Here is a 20,671-nt window from a genome sequence, read left to right on the forward strand (position 1 = left end):
TTGAAGCTTTGACATGAAAGTTCTACATTTTAGTAAAATAAGTGATAAATTAGATGTTGAACCTATTGATGTATTATTAAACGTGGCAAATGCAGTATGATTAGGTTTGTGATGAAATAGGCCTGCTCATGTTAGTATAGTATAGCAACACCTGCCTCTTTGGAAAGAGACCGAAGTAGATCAAATAAAATAGTTGAACATAGGCTTAGACAAGGACTGGTATTTGCTGTTACCAGGTGTATACAATCTAAGAGCCCACAACAGCATTACATAAGGATATAGCCTTATCTGTTCATGTTTACAATCTCCAAAATACATAAAGTTCATGCTGCCATAACTGCATTGTCAGAGCTCCAATGTATCCATACACTAACAGTTTAGGCCAAACATCTGTTAGAAAGGAGAGCTGCAAGAAAGCATGTTGTCAGTAGCTTAATCAAACTGATATTCCGGAAATTACATTAAGTAAATAGGATAATGCTCACCCTCTGTTAAAATCTGTTTCAGGAACGATTGTTTGAAAAAACTCAATGTCAGCTTGGCTTGTGTCCAGTTAATAAACGCCTGGAAGAGAGACAGATGATATTTAACCAATGATAGTTGGTATCTATATGACACATGAAAGCTCAAAAGACTCATTTGGGAACACCAATCAGGAAGAAATCGCCTCATCCCAGCAACAACAGGGATAAAATCAGTGAGACCAACCACTAATGGATTAGGCGATCAGGTGATGAGAGCAGAGTGTCATCCATTCTGAACTCCCCAGGGGCATCCAGCCAAAGGAATCCCAGTACCCATTATTGCTTCTTCTCAGCTTCACCCTCACCATATACTTCTCATACTATCTCTTCCTTTCCCTTCTACTTCTCACTTCACTCTGATCAGAACCATCTCAACTCTCCATCATATCCCTATCATCTCTTCTACTCAACGGCATATCTCCTAGTTCCACTACACTCTATATTCACAAAACCTACTCAGACTAACTTCCATTAATCTTCCTCATCTCGCATCTACCTCCAGCGCCTCTCTATTTCTCAGAGTCAACATTGCTATGCTTCTACATCTCACTATTTCTAATGCTCTTTGGAATGCAAACTCTGACCACAAGAAAACCTCCTTTACCTCCGACTTCTTCCTCTCTCATTATCCTTCTCTTGACTTCATTACCCTTACTGAAATCTGGATCTCACCATCTGGCTCTGCAACCCTTGCAGTCCTTCACGACTCGGTCTACACCTTCAGTCACTTTGCCCACCCCACTGGCAGGAGTGGGGGTGTAGGATTGTTTTTATTCTCCAAACTTCCTATCTCGCATACTCCCCAGTCTCCCATTAATTCTCCTTTCTTTCGAATACACCATGTCCACAATCACTGCCCCCATGGCATACATATCATCTCTCTCTACTGGTCTGGTGGTCAATTCTTTGACACCATTTCCCAAAATATTGATGCTCTCCCTCCCGATCACCACCTCATTGTCATTGGGGACTTCAACATCCCCTCCCTCTATGATGCTCCATCAACAGACTAATTCTTCTGTTAACCTCTCACTCTCTTCTGTCCACGCTATGCTCATCCATTCAAATGTAAACTCCCTGAACCTTATTCTCATCTTCTCTCATCTCTCTGCCGCCAATGTCTACTCCACTCCTTCTCCGTCTGATCACTCTTTCGTCTTTGCTTCAATCTACACTCCTGCTTCTTCCTCACTCTCAACATCTATAACTATTTCTAAGTGCAAGTTTCCCTACTCCAAACTCCCTGACTATTTGTCGGAATGACACCACTCTCCTCCTAACACTGTACTCCCCTTTCCATCCACTGAAGAAGCCTTCATTAACTTTAACACTGCTCCTTAAGATCCCTTCTTCTCTCACTGCTCTCTTACTGCACCCACTTCTAAATCCTCCTCTCCATGGCCCTGGATTACACTTCTCATCCACACTCTGCCAAGTTCAAACCATTTTCCACATTGTTGTTTTCAAAAGATCAACACACTCCTCTGAGTTCCAACTCTATCTCAGAGCTCTTCAAAACTACTCCTCTACTCTACCAAACGTGACTGCTATATCTCTCAACTCAATCCTCTCACCTCCTAAACACAACACCATCTCCTCTTTCTGCAAATGATCTTGCTTTCTACTCGTCTTCTAAGATTTCTACTATTCACAATATCCTTGCTACTTACCTTCTACACCCTCCTCCTGCTTACTTTTCTCTACCACTCGGACCATCCACTCATGCGGTTATGTCTTCCTTTGTTCCCACTAACCTGGATGAGATTCTTGTCCTTCTCCTCAAGGCTAACCATTCCTGTGCCCCACTGACCAAATGGCCCCTCACATTGTGAAGCACATAGCTTCCAGTGTTGCTCCACATCTTGCTTCCCTTTTCAACTCCTCTCTTGACAATGCCACTTTTCCCTCATCCTATAACACAGCCAATTTCATCCTTCTTAAGGAACCTGGTCTAGATCATAACTATCCTGCCAACTCTCGCTCTCTCTTCTACCACACTATTCCAAAATCCTAGAGCAATTAGTATTCAAACTGACTCACCGAGTTCCTTGATACTCACAACCTCCAGGATACTCTACAATCTGGCTTCTGACCACTGCATTATACCGAGACAGCTCTCCTCAATGTCAGAAACTTAATCTCTTCCACTTGTCAGCAAACATTTAATCTATTCTTATTCTTCTCGACCTCTCTGCTGCTGTTTGATACAGTCAACCATTCTGACCTTCGCTCTACATTATCTCTCCTTGGCATCAGAGATAAGGCCCTCGATTGGTTAGCTTTGTATCTTGCCCCCAAACACTTTCAGGTGTCCTGGAACAGCCCGATCTCCCTGCTCACACCCCTTAATGTTGGAGTTCCTTAAGGGCCTACCCTTGGTCTACTTCTCTTTACTCTATATACTTCAGCTCTTGGCACCCTGATCTCCTCTTATGGCTTCTCCCATCAACTCTTCGGCAATGACACTCAGAAGTGCCCCTTTCACTCCTCATATGACAGGCGGTTGTCAAACTGCCTCTCCGCCAAATATTCTTGCTTATGTTCAACTCCACTAAGAATGAAGATATCTACTTCCCAGTCACACAGGCCATCTCTTCCTCTCCCCTGCCCCTTTGCTTCTCTCCCGAGTACCATCCTTACTCTGCTTCCGCTCGTAACTTTGGCATCATTTTCGACCCATCTTTTCGCTCTTAATCTCCAAATATGCCACTGCAGCCAGACTCAACTTCCTTAACATAAGAAAAATCTGTCACGTTTCAATACTAATAAACAGCTAATATCTTCCTTAATCCTTTCTAGATCCGACTATTGTGCCAGTCTCCTCTATGGCCATCCCAACTATGCTTTTTCACCTCTGGACAAAGTCCTCAACTTTGAGGTCCCCACACTTTTCAACCTTTCTCGCTTTAGCTCTACCCACTCTGCCCAATTCCAGATTGGCTGGCTATCTATGAAACAAAGGGCTAAGTATAAAGTACTTCTCAACTTCAAAATGATCCATGACTCGTTGCACCCAACCTGTCTGCTCGTGTCACTTTCTACTCTCCTCCTTGCTCATTACGATCATCCCTGGCTCACCTCCTTGCCACCACTGGAGCCTCCTGTTCGCCCTGTCATTTCCATTCTCTTGCTTCTTGCTTCCCTAATCTTTAATGCTCTTCCTCTCCGTACTACTCCCACTCTACCACTATTTAAATCCAACCTCAAAGCCCTCCTTATTTCTGAAGAACCTGTTTCCTAGCATCACCCTGTTCTTCTCCCTTGCTACCCTTAACGGACAACCCGAGAGCACTTTTCTGTCACCCCTCCATCCTTACTTCTTCCACCATCCTGTTCCTATGTCAACTGTCCTGCCCTCGTCACTGGTTATGTTGTCACCTTCCCCTGCAATATCAGGTCTTCAAGTCACATTCTCTCACTCTATTGTAAAGGATCGATGTCCTCTCTTCCCTGTTATAAATGGTAACTTTTGTATGCGTTTTGTGTCAAAAATGTATTGTTTTCCCTGTGATTGTTTTGTGAAGTCCTTCGCTGGATGGATGCATGCAGGATAGTCTAGAATGCATGAGGTCAACGAGAATGTTGACAGGTGAGAGTGTTGATGTATGAGCGAGATAATGCTAATGTGCTGGCATACCAATCCAGGCAGTTGGAGAAATGCAGCCTAGGTGGTGGGTGCCAGTGGGTTTCTTTCATGTAACTAAAGGAATTAAGTGTAACTGGAATAAAGCATTGTACCTGTAACATACATGAAATGCCTGCAGATCTACTTTACCACACATTTTTACAAATACATGTTTCTTTTAAATGAATCTTTGTTTTTGGAAATGGGGAAGCGGTTGATAAGTAGAATATAATGGGAGACTGGTGATGACTACAATGACCTGGTAAAATAACGAAAAACAAATAGTTCAAATTCAACAAATGCAATAGCCATGATCGACAAAAATCTATTGGAGAAATACATGGTGTGAGAAACCCGAGCGTATTCTCCCAAGCAGAACTCGGGAAGCCCTTATTCAGGTGGCTTGGGAAAGACTGACATTCTAGACTCCAACCCTAGGAGCGGATGAACAAGAGAGGATCACCTGGATAGTGGAGCCAGGGGTTGGGCTCAGGGAAATACCCCAGGTGAGACATGGCATGGCACAAGCCAGGGAGAAGGAGAGGAGGGCGAACTCCCTAAGACCTTTATAGGATATAATACCTCTGCCTCGCTTCCTCCCATTAAAACTCCTGCCCAGATCCACCAACCCCTCCGTACATAACCAATCCTCTAAAGTCCCAAACCCGGTTGCACCCAAAAAGTATATATCCCAGACTCTCCGTTTCCCCTGTCTCCACTCAAATACTACCAATCTTCCGCTCCACGTCCATTTGGATATTCTTTTCTGAACACCCGATCTACTAGGACAGAAAACTACGGTCAATCCACCTTGTTCATTTCACAATCCTGGTTATTCCCGTTTGTTCCAAAACACAGAAATACACTTGCACACCAGTATTCAAATGGAAATTCTATGCAAATATTCTAATTCATAGGGTGTGTTTAGTAGGATTCAAGGTGCAGGGGAGAAGGACTCAGCCTTGGTATCTAGGCCGGAATACAATAGAGAACAAAAATAAATCCAGTTTATGGAAAACTGCGTCCCCCTGCACACTTTCTAGACGGCATAAAGCCTAGATGAGTTAAACAAAGTTTTGGTATAACGTTGAAATCTCTAATGATTCAAAATTTAGGGTTGACAGTAGTTCATGAAGAAATTCAATAGATCATTTTTCTTTTTGAGAATACAAAGGTCTTCTCCTTTTAATTGATTTTTTCTATTGGCCCAACGCATTTCGAGATTCATATTCTCTTCATCAGGGGCTTACATTTTCAACATAACTTTCACAAGCATCTATAAAGAACATATATAGAAAGAAAATTACACGGGTGTCATACTAAGTTCAAAAGGAATGTTTTTATGACATTTTTCATTCAAATAAAGTTTTTTTTTTATCCAAATAGTTTTTTTCTTTTTCAAAAAAACACAAGTAAATCTTTAGAGAAATAGTCTTTTTTCAGCAAGAATAGTCAAGAGATAGACAACAAGTCCCTAGTGTCCTTGGATGCCTGATGATACTGAACTATGAAATAATTTTAGTAACAGACACTTATTAGTATCAGGAAGAAGTTTTAGTTTGGGTAGGGTTGTATTGAAAAAATGGCGGTTAAAAACTCTGTGTAACCAGTAACATAATACTTAAATTAGATGTGGTGTTTAGCAACTGCCTAATCATAGACCATTATGGATATGCATGATATAAGCACTCTGGGAGAAACTCGCCCCTCTTCTAAAGGACTGAAGAAGTAGCTTTATTACAGGTGAGGGAATGGGGTTCCCAAGTTGTTTCATTACTGAAGTGGCATCTGTACCAAAATGCGGGCTTATTATTAGCTGATTCTTGTCTCCTAGGGGAGGATGCACATATTAGAGACTGAGGAACAGGTTAGGAAGATGGGCATAGAGAGGTAGCCCATGTTTAAACTTACCAATTTTAGGAGATTCAAATTGGTCCAGTAGCGGAGATGCGATCAGGAAGCGCTGCTTTCCGACCACATCTACCGCGAGTCTGTTTATATATGTAAACATGGTCAGCGTGACGTCACTCGCGCATGCGCGTGCAGCGCTAAAATTAATGACGTCACTCGCGGTTGCATGATCGGCATCATGATAAAGGTGAGTAAACAAATGTGGAGTGATGAAAAAAATAAGAAAAATAAATAAATAAGAAAAAATGGTAATTACTCTGAGGCCATAAGGTCAACATTTATACAAGTGAATGAATACCTGCGCCACCACGAGTGACGTACATAATTATGACGTCATTTCTGTTTGTCCGAATGGATGAGTTCTTTTGTAAAAACGAGGACCTTAGCGTAATAAGGTTAGAATATAATGTCTCTTAAAATGTAAAGTCTAAGGCGAAGATTTATTAAAAAAATGTTATTGTAAAAAAGCCAGAAATTAACATATTGAAAGAGAAAGGTCGCCTGTCAGTGAAGAAGAGGCTAATATGGTCTAACTCAGCTTGGTGCAAGTCTGGAGATCTTTGCAATTATGATTGGCTTCTACTATTCGAGGTAACTACAGAGCAATAGCGTTATGTATGTTAAAGGCATGAAGTGTAAACCGCATTTTTATAACATAATAGGATGATAATTATCTACCCCATAACAGTTGGTGTAGATTCTTGTTAAGATTTCAAAAAAATGTGTGGATTTAAAAAGGGTATCTAACCACCATAATGTACATTAAAGTCATGAAATATAAGGCAAATTTTTTAGCAAAATAAAATGTTAGTTGTTTAACCCATGACCGCCGGGTGTACAATCTTGTCTAGATTTCGATAAATGTATCTAACTACCATCATATGGTTTAGAATACAACTATTTCATTTCGATCATAAAAACATAGAGGAAACGAACAGGGGTTAAGAAATGGCACTTGTGACTCCTAGTAAAATGTATGTCTACAGGAACGGTCCTAAGTAATATTCTTCATTTAGACCCAAAGGAGTCATTGCATCAAGTTTGTTTATCTAAAACAATTCCCTTTGTGCTAGCAGTTTGGGTAAGTTACCTCCCCGGCTGAATGGGCGTATGACTTCCAGTATTGCTAATCTCCTTTGGGAAACATTGTGTCTCATATCTCGAAAGTGTCTGAAGACAGGTGAATTAGTGTTTTTGTCCTGATACAGGATTTGTGTTCCGTCCATCTATCTTTAGCTCTCCTATTTGTCTTTCCAACATAATATTTGCCACAGGGGCAGTGTATCGCATAGATGACATTTTTCGTATCACATGTTGCAAAGTCCTTTAGAAAGATCTTTTTGCCTGTCTGTGGATGGCGGATATGGTCGCCTTTGATCAGATTGTTACAATGTTGACAGTGTAAACAGGCAAAGGTGCCAGCTTTTGGTTTGCTTAATGTCCTCTGTGATGTTGGTTTCACTTTTTCAGCTCTTATTAGCGGATCGCTGAAATTTTTCCCACGTTTATACGCCATCATTGGTGGATCTGGAAATAAATTTGGAAGAGTTTCGTCGGATTTGATTAATTCCCAATTTTTGTAGATGATTCTTTTTATTTGGAAACTCTGGCTTGAATAATTAAGCGTATGTATTAGAATTCTATTTTCCGTCTTCTGATGACCTTGTAGGAGAGTGTTTCTATCCTGAGCTTCAGTCCGAGTGATAGCTTTGTTGATTGTTTCTGGAGGAAATCCTCTATCTAGAAATCTTTTTCTCATGACGTCATATTCATCCTGTAATGTATTGGTCTCGGAGGTTATCCTTTTAACCCGTAAGAGCTGGCTATAGGGTAGATTGTCTTTCAAGTGTTTCGGGTGGTGACTCGCATGATGTAGGCAGCTATTGACATCTGTAGGTTTTCGGAAGATTTTTGTTTTAAGATTTGTGCCGGTATATTTCACTGTGACATTCAGGAAGTTCACCGAGGGTTTACCAATTTCTATTGTGAACCCTATTCTTGGGTTACAGGTGTTCAGGTAGTTCCAAAAATCCAAGAGTTCTGTCTCCGTGCCTTTCCAAATACCAAATATATCATCGATATAGCTCAACCAAATCTTAATTTTGTTTTTCCAAGTGGGGTTGTCTAGTGAATATGTTTTCTCATACTGATGCATGAAAATGTTTGCATAGGATGGGGCCACAGAGGACCCCATGGAGGTACCAGATGTTTGAAGGTAATATTGTCCATTGTACCTGAAGTAGTTATTGTACAAAATGATGTGGAGCAGTTCCAAAGCGAAAACCTTTTGGATGTTGACTTCTCTGTGCGACAATAGGAACCATTCCATAGCTTCAATTCCTTCTGAGTGCGGGATGGAGGTGTATAGGCTGTTCACGTCCATTGTAAAGACTAGTAGATTCTCCTGGGCAGTTGTAATGATTGTAAGATTCTCAAAAAATGGTTGGTGTCCTTGAGATATGTTTTGATGGACTGAACTAATGGTTGAAGAGCAGTGTCCAGGTAGATGGCGAGAGGTTGAAAAATACTGTCCGTTCCTGCAACTATTGGACGGAAGGGTGGATCGTTGGCATTTTTATGAATTTTTGGTAGTCCGTAAAAAACTGGGGTAACTGGATGTTTCTGGATTAGGTATTCTGCTGTTTTCTCTGAGATCCAGTTCATGGTCTCTGCTTTTTCTACTGTTGTTTGGATAATTAAAATAATCCCCAATCCTGGGTCATTGTCGAGTGGTTTATAGGTACGGGCATCTTCCAAGAGTTTCAAGTATCCCTTTTCATAGAGTGAGGTGTCCATTAGAACAAGGGCACCTCCTTTGTCCGCTTGTTTGAGAGTGAGGATGTTGTCCTCTGCCAATTGCTTTATGATCTTGAGTTGATGTTTCCTAATGTTACATTTGTTCGAGGGAGCATATTTAAGGCGTTTTAAATCCTTCGTAGTTTTCTGTTTGAACAGATTCATAAGTGGATGGTTCACCTGAGGGTGGAAGGTACTCTTATTCATCATCTCCAAATATCTTGGTGTCTCCTTATGTTGTAGGTTATCCTCAATGTTATGGAAGAATACCTTCAGCTCCATCTTCCTTATTAATTTGAACAAATTGACTCCCTCTTCAAAAAGAGAAGTTGAATTGGTTGGTATGAAGGAAATTCCCAAGTTTAATGCTTCAATTTGTGCATTGTTAGTGGTTTGGATGAGATTTTAATGACAAGGTGTTTGTCTATTTCTTTTTCTGACGTAGTTTTCTTCTGTCCTCGTCTTGTTTTGCATTTCCTAAAAAAGGACGTGGTTGAGTGTCGGTTGTAGCTTCTGTACTCAGATCTTCAAGATGTTCTGGAATTGGATTATTAATGGAAGTAGATGCTGTTGACGATTGACCTCTATCATCGACTTCTCCACGTAGTACTTCGCTGCTATCTGTGTTGCTATCCGGTGTGTTTTGAAGTCTATTTGGTCTCCTGGGTGTTGGTCTATTGTTTGCATAAAACTCCTGCCAGCAGTAGACAATATCTCTGGCGTAATCCAAGGTATCATGGCGGAATTTTCTGATCTTAAGTTGTTCTATGTCCTGTTTATATGAATCCAATTTGTTGTTAGTGTCTTCCAAAATTTGTTTTAGTTCTGTTTATGTTTTGAGTTTAGACAATTGTACTGTGACTTCTTCTATTTCCTGCTGTAGTGTTAGAACTGATTTTGATGGGTGAGCAGAATCAGATCCAATGAACACTTGTTAAGGATGTGTTCCCATCTGTTGACAAATTCTTTGTTTTCTTTACAAAGGGTTGGTTTGAGGTAGATTCTCAGACCTCTTGGAATACGTTTGGCTCTATAGTATTGTGCCAATGTAGCTACATGGAGTTTTTGTGAAATCCCTCTCCTGATGAGACATTCTAATTTTTGAATTAGTCGTTCTGGAATGTTGTCCAATGATGTAACTTTGCTTGTGTCTTTGATCAAGCCTAAAATTCTTGTTGCTTCCTCTTCTGTGAATGCCCGAGTTGTGGATGATTTATCTGTTAATGTACTAATACTAGAAAATGACATGCATTTGTTCCACCAACCCTCCTACTCTGGTCACAAACCCTACAAAACCTACCCTTCCGAGATCACCAATACAGGGTTTATAATTCCATGTAACACCTCTTTCCCTTCCTACCCTGCAGAACACCCTGGAACACCCCGAAACGCCCCGCCCCATTAAGCGCGTGTCAATTGTGGCCTTCTCCCCTCCTCCCCTCCCTAGGCTGACTCACACCCTGACACAGCCCTGTCCCTTCTACTCCTCTATCTCTTCTGATCTTGATGTTCTTGCCCCTGTCATGAGGATCCGTTTGAAGTCCAAAGCCAAGCGTAATTCCTGGTACGACTCAGACCTATCTACACTCAAATGCAAGTGTTGGGTGGCTGAGAGGAAATGGAGGGCCTCCTGCTCATCCTCTGACAAACTGGCCTGTCGCCTGCTCCAAAGGCAACACAGTCTCTCTGTCCGCTCCAAGAAGAGAGCTCACATTCAAGCCTGCGTCTCTGTGGCATCTAACAACTCGGCCGAACTCTAAAATCTGCAAGGAGCTGGCCAACCCTACTGCAGTCTCCACCCCCCTCCCCATCCCAGGCTCTTTGCAATGCCCTTGCCTCTCACTTTCATTCCAAAACCCAAGACATCTTGTCCACCCTCTCCTCCACCTCGCCTCCTCTCCCCTCTCCCGCCCGGCTTGCTGTCCTTCCTTCAGCTACCCCCTCCCTCTTTCTCCACCTTTCCTCTTTTTTCCTTGGATGAGGTTGCTAGACAAGTCTGATCTATCAAAGCCTCATCAAAACAGGTCCAACCCTGTTCCTCCAAAACTATTAAGGACCACATTGATACCCTTGCTCCGGCTCTTGCTGATTTCTGCAACCATTATTTTGCCTCTGGATCTTTCCCTTCCCCCTCTCAAGCACTCCTTTGTGCATCCCCTCCTCAAGAAATCCACAGCTGATCCCTTGTGTCCGGCTAACTACCGCCCAATTTCCATTACTCCCTTTTTGGGGAAGCTCCTGGAAAAACTGGCCATCTCCCAGCTTAGCCTTCTTTCTGACTGTTGGCTCTCTCCACGACCACCAGTCTGGATTCAGAGCTGCCAGAAGCACGGAAACTGCTCTCCTGAACATCTGTGAGGATCTGCTCTCTTATCTTGACTCTAACATTCCCTCTGTCCTCATCCTTCTTGATCTCTCCTCTGCTTTCGACACGGTCAACCATACCCTCCTGCTCAACCGTCTCCGTGACAACCTGTGTATCAACGATCAGGCTCTGGCCTGGCTGACCTCTTTCCCCTCCGATCGACCCTTCCAGGGAACACTTGGGTCCTTCATATCCACCATCTCCCTCTCTACCTGTGGTGTCCCCCAGGGGTCTAACCTCTCACCCTGGCTTTTCAACCAGTATCTGGCATCTCTCGCCTACTGCATTTCAATTTTCTGCTCAAACTTCCAGTGCTATGCTGACGACACCCAACTCATTTTCAGGCTTCCTTTCAGCCACCTCCACGCCTTCCCTCATCTCCGATTGCCTTTCCGCCATTCAAAATTGGTGTGCTGCCAATGATCTTTGTCTAAATGCCAACAAAACTGAGATCCTCCTCATCGGTACACCTTTGCCATCCTTTCCCCTCACTCTCTGGCCGGCCTCTCTTGGCCCTCCTCCTATCCCTACTTGTGAGGCCAAGAACCTCAGGGTCACACTTTCCTTCTCTGCATACATCTCCGACGTCTCTAAAAAGTCAAACTCCGTACTGCACCACCTTAGTGGTACTCTGCCTTTCCTCACCTTCCCCCAGAAGCTTACAGTCTCCAAAGCTTTGGTTCTCTCCAGGTTGGACTATTGTAACAGCCTCATTCTAAATCTACCTGCCTCCACTATCCGCCCTTTACAAGTAATCCAGAACAGGACTGCGAAATTGTATCTCTCCAGCTCAGAAATCCCTTCATTGGCTCCCAGTGGATGCAAGGATTACATTTAAAACCCTCTGCATTTTCCACAAGGCTTTCTGGGGCCTGGGACCAAAATACCTTCAACTATCCCTCTGTAAATACCTCCCTTCTCGAGCCCTTCGCTCTTCTATGTCTAATTCCCTCAGGGTTGGGCATTTTTCAAAGAAACAAGCTGGGGGCAGATCTTGGTCCTCGGCTGGGGCCTCCCTTTGGAACAGCCTCCCGGCTACCCTGAAACTTGAGGAGAACCATCTCCGGTTCCGGAAGCACCTCAAGACCTTCCTCTTCGCTTCTGCCTCTGCCCCTCCTCTCCCCTGCTGATCTGTTTCTCTCGGCACCTGCGCACCCCGCTTCCCTTCTGCACTGCCTCTGGGCCACCCTTGGCACTGGGATCTGTATATGTACCCATAGAGTCCCCCACTCTTCCTCTGCACTTATCAGATATTTCTGATACCCACATATCGGTGGGTTCCCCTGGGCTGGTCAGAAAACTCTGTGGCTATTTTGAGTCAGTGCCCAGCACTCTAAAATGCCTGTGTGTCCATTTATATTCCTTTCCATCTTTTTGGATTTGGTGTTTTTTGGTAGCGTAAGCCACCACATTTCACCAAAACAATTGCTACAAGAAGAAAGGCGTTCCAAGAAGCAGTCTTTGGGGCTGCCATGACAACTGGAAATGCTGTGCCATACAATTCCCAATGCACAAAGCGTTCATTAATGTTGTTCAACGCAGATATAATCCAATAGTGGCTTGTTCAATGTTTTTTTCTCCCAATCAGGATTACTGTCACCTGTCTGTGTGACTTGAGGCTGCAGAGTGATCTGTTTAGTAGACGGACACAGACTCTCTATTTTTCCTCTGCAGGTCAAGCTTTGCCCTGCATTTTTCATGCCTTTTTTTCCCCCTCATCTGCAGTCTTGTGTGGCTAATCCATGTGTGGAGGTGAAGTGTGGAGGTAAAAGGGGGCAAAGATGCCAACTTGAATGTAGTATTATAAGAAGTTCATAATTATAATACAGGCTAGTCTATCAAGAGAAAGGCAATGTATCATTTGTCACTCACATCTGTGTAACCCCTTCAAAATGGCAATCATGCTGACATGACACCAAGACCAGGCTTTACGATCGTTAGGATTACACTTCATGTGCCGGGACTTGTTTATTCTACCTCTGCACAAGTGCTAAAGTGACAAGGTTTTGGCAAGTTTGGAAGTGCGCCTGTGAGGTGCTGATGTTGAAGTGTCTGAGTGACCAAGCATAAAAAAGCGGGTCCAGGAGGGATGCAAAGACCGTGCAGGTCACGCTGAGCCAGTGGAGGAGAGGGCAGTGAGGGACCACAGCCATGAACTTGGGCAGACAGAGCGGCGAGACCGGTAACGCATAGCTGCTGTTCGCAAACTTAAACCAGGACAACACGTAAGGGAGGGTGGTGGGGAAACATATACCATGCAAATTGTAATTGTACAGGTGGTGATTGTTGAGGGCACCATCGTTAACCATGGTGGTGGAAGATGAGTAGATCACGGCTAATCCGGCGATAGTTAAGTGTTGTCAGGTAAAACGTGAGCTGGGCAAGAACAACAGAAAAGGTTATCTGGGCAGTGGAATTGTTCGTGGGGGTAACTGCACAGGGAAGCATGGCAACTCTCCCTGTTTAGAGGTAATGTGCATATTATTGGGGATATATATTTTTGACTTTCTTCTCCTTAAAAATACACTTTACTTAAATGATTTTTTGGTTTTGGAGCTTCTTGGTGGCATAAGCCACCAAATGTCACCAAAACAATTGCTACAAGAAGAAAGGCTGTGTTAAAAAATCGTACGTCCATACTAGTTATGCAAGGCCAAAAGCTTCATTTTGAATACGGCAAATTCACACTCCTACCATTACGGACCTTCTACATAAAGAAAAGTAATTCCTGTAATTACATACGGGGCAGAAGCAGGATGAAACATTGACAGTCGAATTTGGGCCGTATTGGAAGGCCAATTTTGGAAAAAAGTATTGCGACTCCCAAGCAGTACCTCGATTGTGGCACTAAGATATGAATTGGGCTTGGAAGCACAATATGGAACTACTCAAAGGAAATCAATTGCAGCATTACGCAAAATGCATCTGTCAAACATAGCACCAGCGTACAAGATTTTTGAATCAAGACTAAAGAATCCTCATGCAGGAATTCCGCTGGCTTGGGCAAATAAAATCAGGAAAATATTAGAGACAACTAATATCTCATGGCAGATGGTAACAGCAATGCCTCAATTTGCAAAGAAAAAACAAAGACAGTGGAACTGGATTTCGAATGAAGAGCGGCGCACATCAATGTCATCATCCTTGAATCTAGGTCCATCATGCAATTGCCTAGACAAACTACCAAAATATCTATCAAGATTTCCTTCCCGATGGCATTGCAATAAGTTTCTGAGGCTACGTCTGAATGTTTACAAAACTAAAGAAGTTTTATGGAGGAGACACGACATAAAGACTGCTGACAATCTTTGTCGATTTTGCACAGAAATAGAATCATTAAAACACATAATTATGGAATGTCCCACAAGAACTACACAACGGTTATGTACCTTGGGCAGATTTGCTCCGGTTGACACTAATCTGGATGAATGGTGGTGGATGCTGTTGACTGCTAACAATGTGATGTTAACCTGTGCAGTGATTGATTCCCTTGAAAAACTTTTAGAGTAAGGATAAGTCTCTTAATTGAATCACTAATGACTGGTTCTATGCGTTTGGTTGGACTTGTGTTTTTTCTTTTAGTGATGTCTTATGTGATGTCTTTGTTTTGTAATTAAAGTTTGTATAAACTAATTGTTACAATAAAAAAAATTAAAAAAAAACAAGAAGAAAGGGGTTACAAGAAGCATTCTTTGGTGTTGGCATTACAACTCGAAATGCTGTGCCATACAATTCCCAGTGCACAAAGTGTTCAGCAATGTTGTACTACACAGATGTAATCCAATAGTGCCCGGTTTAATGGTTTTTCTCCCAAACAGGAGTACGGTCACACGTCACGTGTTTGTGTGACTGGAGGCCGTGGAGGGATCTGTTTGCAAGACTCTGCTCTTTCTCCTCTCTACCGCCGCGCTGCAGGCAAACGTTTGTCCTGCATTTTCCATGCCATTTTTCCCTCATATGCAGCCTTGTGTGGATAATCCAGGGTTTGGAGAGAAGTGTGGCGGGTAAGGGGTGATCAGTTAGCTGTGGCTTTGGCCGCTGGGTTGCGATTAAAGTGATCGATATTCATGGCCATTGTCGGAGTATGCCAGCATTTTCATGGTATCACGGTTTCCTTTTATCCTGGCGGAAACGGCAGTGCTCCGCTTCAAAAATGTTTTGCTATGGTGGTGGTAGGCCGATAAAAAATGTCTGTTTTCAGAGAGGCTTTGTAAAGACAATGTCATACAAATGCAAGCTTCTAAAAGTGCAATGGATGGGATAAGGCGGCCCGCAGCAGCCTGTGTCCCTGAATGGCACAGCTGCCTGAAGTCTGAACACATTTCAGCAGCACGCCTTGAGTATGCATTTCATTTTCAGCCGGACGCTGGCGTTGAAACCCTTTTCTGATCTCCACAAGATGAAACACTTAAGTAGCTGTATTAATGGCAACCTTTTTTGCGAGGGAACAAATGCTCCTGCTGCCCCCACAGGATGTTTACAGCCACAACTCCTGCTAATGATTAACTTCCGTTGGAAGCAGTGGTAAGTGTTCATGACCTAATTTACTTTCAGCAAGTGTTTTATTATTAAAGACCCTAGGTCATATGGCTGGACCTTTTGAAGAGCATGCGCGTGGTTATCAGTGAATTCTAATGTGTTGCTGTTGTTTTGATGTCAGAAATGCAATAAAAAAAAAAAGAATTAGGAAGTGCTTGGGTGCATTGGGCCTAATAGGGAGAAACGTTCTTGCTACTCTCTGTCAGTGTTAAAACAAATGATAATAAATCATGCATACTTACACAAAGCATTTAGTAGAGTTTTCAAAACCTGAAAGTGAGGACTCTTAAAATGTGCAATCCAGTACATAGAAATTCTAATGCTCGAGATAGTAGGTAATAATTCTGTTAAATGTTTCTCGTTTGGAATTGCATAGAAGAAGAACTACAATCCCATATTTCATTGTACTCTTTCTTTTCTTGCCTACTTTGGGCCACTCTCCCTTTCTTTAATTGTGTCCTTCCTAAGTGCATATGGGTCGGATGCGTGGTAATCCTCCAAGGCACCGCTCTTACTCCACTGTCGGTGGTGCTTTACAAGTACGCACATATCCAAATTACATTTGGATTAATTAAGGAGCACATTGCTCTCTTTCGCTCTCCTACTGCGCCCACTGTCTGTCTCTCTTTCTAACTCTCCTATCACTCTCCTTCTCCGCACGTGCTGTCACACTCTCTCTATGGCACCCTTGAAGATATTCCCGTATTCCGTCTTCTCATACCCTCACCTTTGCTCTCAGCCCTTAATTTTTCTTTCATCCTTTCATCTCACACTCGCTTTTTCTTTTGTGCTCTCACCCTTTGTCGCTCATATTTGCTGTTGCTCATCATCGGCACCCTCTATGATATATGATTGTTTATTTATATAGCGCCTATACACAATGTGTTTCAAAGCACTTCAAGGCAAAGGAGGGAACAAGGGGAAATACAATGACATTCTTACAGGCCATGAACAGTAAGGATGTGAAATTAACTATTGTACTCGGCCTGACGACATTTCAGATAGTGCAAGAGCCAAGTCATAGATAAGGAAGTGAGTGGGAGAGTGGGAAGGAAATGGAAACAGGCGACTACCGTACTAGGCCGCACAACATTTCTGGTAGAGCCAGAGAATAACAAAAGGTGAGGGAGAGGGGTGCTGAAAGGGAGGGGAGGAACAAAACAAGAGACTATCGTACTAGGCCTGATGACATTTCAGATAGTGCTGGGGTGGAGGGTGGTACACGTAAGGGGAGGGGGAGGAGACAGACGAGGTTGCCATCATACTAGGTCCAGGGACAATTCTGATAGAGTAAGTGCATAGAAGAAGGTAAGGGGAGGAGATATGAAAAGGGAGAGGAGGAGAGAACAGAGAGTGAGCAGTCAAAAGAGTGGAGAAGCAAAAGGGGAGAGTGAATACAATTGCAGAAGTCCGTAGTAACACATACAATTGCAAGCCGAGAGATAAGACGAAGAAGGGAACAGCACGAATCAGGGCCACCATGAGTACAAGATGCAAAGGAGTCCAGCATGAGAGTTAAGAAAGGGTGACGCACCGTGAATCAATGAAGTCCATAAAAGTCAAATCCAGCATTGGCCACAAGACGGTGATGTTGAAACCAGAATGCATCAGGACAGACTCCCGCAGAAGTAGACTGGAGGGGGCAGGGTAGAAGAATCAAGCAAAACAGTGAACACCTGTGTGCCAGAAGGGGGGTACAATGGAACATCACGGGGGGACGAGAGGGGTGGGGATGGCCTGTGGGGACAGAGGGAGTAAACACATGTTGGTGCATGCTTACCTGCAGTCTGAGCAGGTGGTATGGTGCTGGGTCCTCCTGGTCTGAACAGGTCCAAACAGGAATTGCCCTTTTCTTTGTCTGCTGTTCGCTTCGGACGCCTGGGCGAGAGACGCCCTTGGTCTAAGAGTTAAGAGCAGGAAGGAAGAGGCAGGGCTAAGAAGTTTGGTGAGGATTAGGCCAGGTGACCAAGATCCACTTACACCTGCTCACCATCGGCAAAGGAAAAGAGGCTGGAGAGCTCCTTAATTAGGGAAAAAAAGAGGCAACCAGGAAGGCACCAGGTGGGCCGATCTTAGGCCAGGTGACCAAGATCCACTTGCACCTGTTCCCCCTCTGCAAAGGAAAAGACGCTGGAAGGCTCCTTAAGTAGGGAAAATAGAGCAGCAACCCGGAAAGCACCAGGTGGGCGGGGCTTGCTAAGTGGGGAAAAAGAGCAGCAACCAGGAAGACACCAGGTCGGCAGGGCATGCTAAGTGGGGAAAAAGAGCAGCCATCAGTAAGGCACCAGGTGGACAGGGCTTAGGCCAGGTGACCACGATCCACTTGCACCTGCTCCCCATCTGCAAACGAAAAAAATGGCTGGAGGGCTCCTCAAGTAGGGAAAAAAAAGAGCGGCAACCTGGAAGGCACCAGGTGGGCGGGGCTCGCTAGGTGGGTGTTAGGCACAATTGTATGCAGTACCCTTTGGGTGCACTACAACAACCCTGACCTCCTGGCAATAGGAATCCAACCTTTGCTATAAGTCTGTACTACACAGGTTGGTAGCATGTTGAGCAGCCAGGCTTATCTCAAGAGGGATAAATGTGAGCTGTAGTGGAGTTACAGAGATTCACAGTGACAAGTATTCAAATAAACTCTACACACAAGGTTTCTTGATTAAACAATGATTAATGTATTTGTCAGTTACAGTAAGCCTTCTTCAGAAGGGGGCAATGTAATAGTAACACACAAATACACTCCAAAATCCCAATATTTCTAAACCAGTAAGTACCCTTTTGGGATGGCAGACCTACACCCTTAGGTGATGTTTGGTAATTAGGACACTGTGGACATTAATATACCGCTATTTGCATTTAGAATTAGACTTAAGAGTTTGGCAAAGAAACAGGTTCTTATAACAGAACAAGAGATCACACAAATATTCTGAAGCAGTTAAGTACTTTTGGTCACCCCAATACAAAGTTAGTTAACCCCTTCCTGGACGGATGATAAAACACAATGTCAGAGGGCAGAAGAGTCATTCAGGGAGCCCGGCTAGGCCAAAGCCAATTGGGCAAAATTCTAGGTGAGCTGAAGCACTTCTTGCAGGTAAGTAAAAGTCTTGCACAATTTTTTAGAAGTCTTTGTAGAAAAGAAGAATTCAAAAGTAGGGCCACAAGCCGTTTAGACTTGTGAAGTAAAGAAGCTATCAGCGACTCTAAAGAGCAACCGCAACAGGTCTTACCAACAGAGAACAAGGGCAGTTACACAACAAGAGGTAAGTTGTCTTAGACTGTAAAGTAACTTTAGAAAAAGGGCAGCAGATGACTTCAGTTCCTGTGCAACTGTGCAGATCCTGGTGTTCCTGGGCCCCAGTCGTGGGGACAAGAGGGAGGACGTCCGGGGACTCCTGCACTGCAATAGGACGGTCACCGACTGCAACCAGTAATCTTCAAACAAGAGGCACTTTGTTGTTTCAGCTCCTTGCATCTATGGCAAATAGCGACACTGCGGTTCCTGGCTGTCGAGATGGGTTTTCCTTGTACCTGGGGTCCAGCTCTCTGTTGAGGTGGCTAAGGCTCGGTCAGTTCTGCTTCCTCGGAGTCCGGAGGATCTTCCTGAGCTCTTGGCCAGTTTAAAAGCAACACACACAATCTGGTGTTCCTCTCCCTGGCTATTCGGTTCCAGCAGCAACTGCAGTGGAATTTCAACCAGTTCCGAGAGGATGTCCAGGTGGCTTACTTTGGAGTTGATTGGTCCCACCAACTCAAAGGGAGAAGTCGTCCTTGCAGGAGCTTCTCTGTCAATACGAATTTGGAGTTTCAGCACAGTAGCAGGGATTCACCGGGCAAACCAACGGTCTAGGAGTTGCAGGAGGCATCTTCTTCAAGTTCTTCTTCGGATTCCTTCGTCCAGTGGTCGACTCTGGCTTTCAAGCCAAAAAGCCTCACCTTTTATGCAGGTTTCTCACATTCATTCCAGCCCAGCTGTCAGTCACCCAGCTGGGTGGCTGTCCTTTCCAGACAGCCAGCCGGCCAATCACCTAAGAGTGCATGCCTGTCTCCTAGGAGACTAAGCACAGGGAGTTTTCGGGCACCTCCCACGCATCCTGCCCCCACCAGACACCCTGGAGCCAGAGGCGGCTTCACTTCTGAATCCCGCCAAAGACAAAACAAACCAAAGGGACCAAACCTAGTTTGGCTTGCAAAGTAAATCTCAAGAAGGACCTTTCCACAAAGAAATGGCAAAAAAAGAAGACTGGGCCATTTTGACAAAAATAGCACCCTTGGGCGCTTTACTGCAGCTGCGAATGCGCCCGCGGTAAATGCACACCATAATAGTTAAAAGTAAACCACTGCCACCAGCCATTCATCGAGGAAATGATAAGTAGACAAAGGGGATACTAAGTAACCCCTCCAACACCCTATTGTAAGATAGTGTGCTGCGTCTAGAAAGTTACAAGTGTAAGTAAAGTCAATTTCACTTTACTGCTCTTGGAAACAATAGTTTATCCAAGAGAAGGTATTTAAACCTTGGGGAAATCTGAAAGACTTCCCTGTGCCACTGCACTGAAGGCGCTGTGTGACACAATGTAAAAAGATTCCGCCTATGGAGTTTGTCAGACTCCACAACCAAAAGAAACACAGAGTTCAAAATAACATTAAAATACATGAAAGTGTGGGAAAAAAGGGTCTCACTCTCTCCAGGCAAAAATAAAAAAGTCCTAGAGTCCAGCAGAAGAGCTGGGGGTCTCTAAAGTAGGGAGGAATTAGCACATTTCTGAGAATTATCCCTAACAATGGAGAAAAAGAGTAGCAACCAGGAAGGCACCAGGTGGGCGAGGCTTGCCAAGTGGGGAAAAAGAGCGTCAACCAGGAAAGCACCTGGTGGGCAGAGCTTAGGCCAGGTGACCAAGATCCACTTGCACCTGC

The 20,671-nt window shown here is 43.8% G+C and overlaps 1 protein-coding gene across 3 annotated transcripts in view; it reads right to left on the reverse strand.

Annotated features, from left to right (window-relative positions):
- The window catches only part of RFT1 (RFT1 homolog), a 416,949-nt gene that overhangs the window by 334,513 nt on the left and 61,765 nt on the right, over positions 1–20,671 (reverse strand). For all 3 annotated transcript variants that reach the window (XM_069643549.1, XM_069643548.1, XM_069643550.1), the window contains one exon: positions 486–564. In XM_069643549.1, the coding sequence (XP_069499650.1) occupies positions 486–564 (79 nt within the window). The remainder of the gene's footprint in view (positions 1–485; positions 565–20,671) is intronic.

Source organism: Ambystoma mexicanum, chromosome 2p (assembly GCF_040938575.1).
Source record: "Ambystoma mexicanum isolate Mex_15411 chromosome 2p, UKY_AmexF1_1, whole genome shotgun sequence".
NCBI lineage: Eukaryota > Metazoa > Chordata > Amphibia > Caudata > Ambystomatidae > Ambystoma > Ambystoma mexicanum.